Source organism: Salvia miltiorrhiza, chromosome 1 (assembly GCF_028751815.1).
Source record: "Salvia miltiorrhiza cultivar Shanhuang (shh) chromosome 1, IMPLAD_Smil_shh, whole genome shotgun sequence".
In the NCBI taxonomy this organism is placed as follows: Eukaryota; Viridiplantae; Streptophyta; class Magnoliopsida; order Lamiales; family Lamiaceae; genus Salvia; species Salvia miltiorrhiza.
Window position 1 is genome coordinate 60,409,766 of NC_080387.1, and position 3,656 is coordinate 60,413,421.

The 3,656-nt window shown below is 37.6% G+C and overlaps 1 protein-coding gene across 3 annotated transcripts; it reads left to right on the top strand.

Annotated features, from left to right (window-relative positions):
• Positions 1-3,656, top strand: LOC131000305 (uncharacterized). Of its 3 annotated transcripts, none has more exons than XM_057926153.1 (3): positions 1-344; positions 1,134-1,951; positions 2,426-2,644. In XM_057926153.1, the coding sequence occupies exon 2, from the start codon at positions 1,208-1,210 to the stop codon at positions 1,943-1,945; it is 738 nt and encodes a 245-aa protein (XP_057782136.1). In that variant the 5' UTR covers positions 1-344; positions 1,134-1,207; the 3' UTR covers positions 1,946-1,951; positions 2,426-2,644. The 3 variants fall into 3 exon arrangements, with proteins under 3 accessions (XP_057782136.1, XP_057782151.1, XP_057782142.1); XM_057926168.1 differs by lacking the exon at positions 2,426-2,644 and adding an exon at positions 3,431-3,656 and having other exon boundaries at positions 44-344; XM_057926159.1 differs by having other exon boundaries at positions 44-344; positions 2,396-2,644.

A 3,656-nucleotide genomic window follows, 5' to 3' on the forward strand; every position in this document is an offset into this window, starting at 1 on the left:
TTTGTCTCTATTAATCGGTGGAAAATAAGCTAGGGATTGGAGTTTTTCTTTTTTTCCTGTCGTTTTTGTTCGTTATTTGCAATGAAATTATGTAAAAAGATTGGAGATCTGATTAAGTTAATGATTTACTAATTTAATGTAATAATAGGATTATAGTATATAAATTATATAGGAATATATATGTGACTAACTCTATTTTCCCAATATAATTCTAATTAAAAAAAAAAAACTTGATTAGCTACCCATTCCCCCAATTCGTCTCTCCCCATTTCTTCACTCTGCATCTCGCCGCCTCTATCCTCTGCCCTCTCCCTCTCGCCGCCGCAGCGCCACCCGTCTCTAAGGTAAGCCAGCTCGAAAGAGAAGAAACTGAAGAGCCTCTTCATTCTTCTTCTACCTGTTCCCAGCTCACTTAGTCCTATAATTAGCTCATTTCTTCTCCTTAGTCTGCCTCTTTAATTGTTAGTCTGCATTAGGCCTCGCAACTCAGATATTACCAGAATTTTTTACATTTAACAAAATAAGAAAAAAAACATACCTGCAAATGAAATGCGACCATATGGAGACAGAATTAAGGGTTTTTATATTTTCAACTGTTGATGCCTAACGCTACCTCAATTTTTTGCTTTCTTCCTAATATTTGGATTTTCTCTGTCTATTTTGGAATTGCTGAGAGCATATTGCAACATTGCTTTTAGATAATGGTGAAAGATGTTTCGTGAATGGTGTGTAAAGTGGTAATCCATAGGTTCTAATGGATGAGATCCCACTTATGGGAATAGTCTAATGCTACAGTCAATTGATTTGGTTCATGAACAGAGTCTCGATTGCATCGACTGATTTCTACATAGGTCTTTGTTGAAGATTGCACTTAATCTTCCAGTGAGCTATTGGGGAAAATATTGAGATTTTAGGTGCACTATTGAGGCCCTAATTTAGTATTTGTGGATATGTCTGGACAAGTTACAAGTTATGGTTGAATTGTAGTTCCTTATAATATGATTATGGAGTCAAGTTTGTGTCTATGCTCATCGTTGGAACATATCTGAATTTCTATGGGTGGATTGTGCTGAGTATCTTTTGATATGGCGCGAAACTAATAAACAGTTGTTGTGCATTGAACTTTGGAATAGGTCTCGTTGTATTCGCTGAACAAGTGAAAAGGAGGTTTGCTATTGATTACACTAGTGAATCGGTGTGTTGCAAGATGCTGAGCTCGACTGTTGTCAAGAAATTGAAACCTTCAAACTCATCCTTGGATTCTCTAAGCTACCAGTTCCTGCAGAGATGCTCTGTCAGTGGCACAGCGAAGGGGAAAGGTAAGATCAAAACCGGGCAGCCTTTGAAGCGATCAAAGGTCACTACGAAAAAGGGGTCAGCATCCGATCCATCTGCGAAAGAAGGGCCGAGGAAGAAGAGCAGTTTTGATGAAATGGTTGAGCAATGTCTGACTTCCACTGCACCACTGAGGTTCTTGAAGACCAAAGAAAAGGAGAGAGAAGCCGAGCGAGAGATGATGGGGCTCATAAGCAAGGCGAACGAGCAGGCAAAAGAGAAACTAAAGAAACAAAAGGATGAATTCACTTCACCTTGGATCATAGGAACTTCGGGTTTGGATTATATTACTTTAGGGTTAGTCGATGCCGATAAGATCCCAAAGTACGAACTGACTGTGGAGGACGGACGGAGGCTTGCAAAGGAGTACAGTAGGACCCTGATGAGGAAACATAGAGCAAGGCAGGCGGCAGAGACAGCACTGTTGCAGTGTAAGAAAGAAGCTATTGAGGCATTGCCCGAGCATCTCAAAGCGGCTGCTTTAGTCCCGGATTTAACTCCTTTTCCAGCGAACCGATTTATGGCAGCACTGACCCCACCAATCGAAGGCTATAGCGAGAAGATCAACGAGGCAGCACGGAAGAGTATTGAAGGGAAGAAGCGCAGATGATAAGAGGTTAGAATGCTATTTCATAATTCTTTCACCATCAAATGCTATCATGTTTGAAGTGTTGTGAAGGGGAGTGTTTATTTTGGGTGATAGCTTACATAGATAACAATAATATAAGCTAATCCACTGCATACAGTTTGATGGGTTGAATAATTTTGAGCTTGTTTGAAAGTCCAATTCTTCAAATTCGCAATCATGTATTGTGAATCTCTTCCATCACCCATAGTAAACGCCCTCTTAAAGAATAATCGTAATCCCATTAGAGCTATTAACTACATACATTTTGACCTTTAATTGCTAAAGAATATCTACTGTAGCTTAATAAACCTGCTTCTTGTAAGTGGCATTCAAAAAGCAAGGCAAAGACTTATTAAGAAATCAAATAATTCTCAGTTGTCTTTTACCGTGGTGAACTTTCTACTATATTTTATTGGCCAATTCTTTATGTAGAAATGACTGAAGAATTTCTATTGTCACCAGGCGACGCCTCAGCGTGGCTTTGCAACTTCAATTTGCAGTGATCTTGGGCTTACGATGACTAATTTTCTTGCAACGGTTCGTTTCTATGTAGCTTTGGTTAGTTAAGTCACTATGCATTGCTGCAAATAAGAATTTAGCAGTAGTCATATTAGCATTCTTCAGTGGCTGTTTTGACTTGCTACTCTTTTTTGAATGATAATTGCGAATCATTGTGGATCATTTTATTGCCTTCTTGGATCTTGTCAGCTCATATTTAACATATCAATTATGAAACGAAACATGAAATTCTAGGACACCAAAAATTTCTTTATTTGATTTGAGCTAGCAGTTCATGTTTGGAAAGGCAATAATAAGTATATTTTGTGTATGGTTGAGGGTTTTACTTACATGTATATGCCCAAATAATAATAATTAATTTTAACATAATCGACTTTAATTTACATTTATCAATGAGTAATTGGGTTTTATAACATAATGCTACAAGCCTTATTTCGTGAAAATGTGACATGGCTTGAATCTATTCAAAGAGATGCAAACACTACAAGTGTCTCATGATATAAAGACTTTCAGTATACTGGTGGATGGCTTGTGCAATGATCATCAATACATTTTCCATGTTGCATATGATGAAAGATAAAAGGTGTCATTTCAAACATAGTAACTTGTAGTATTATTCTTATTGAGGGATTATGTAATGATAATAAAGTCACACAAGGAAAGGATTTGTTGGACGGACATATTGAGGCTAAAAATTTGATGATGCAAATTGCAAATAACAACTGCTTGTCTGATCGTGTGATGTACAATGTTTTTGTTCAATGTCTTTTCCAATCGAACAAGATAAAGACATCATTCTAGACGCAATAATGTGTACTATCCTCATCGAGGGATTATGCAATGACAATAAAGTCACATAAACAAAGGATCTATTTGACGAGCTTCCATCCAAAGGTATACAACATGACGCCATAGCATACATAATCCTTCTCGGTGCACTTTGCGCAGATTGGCAGATAAAGGAGGCTAAGGATTTGATGATGCAAATGGTAAACACCAGTTGTTTGCCTGGTAGTATGTCATATAATGTTTTTGTTCAAGGTCTTCTCAAAATGAACAAGACGTGTGATGCAATTCCACTATTGAAAAAGATGGATGCAAGGGGTTTCACACTTTACGAAATTATTTTTTCGATGTTGATTGAACATGTGGTAAGAGAAGGTAGAGATAGTGT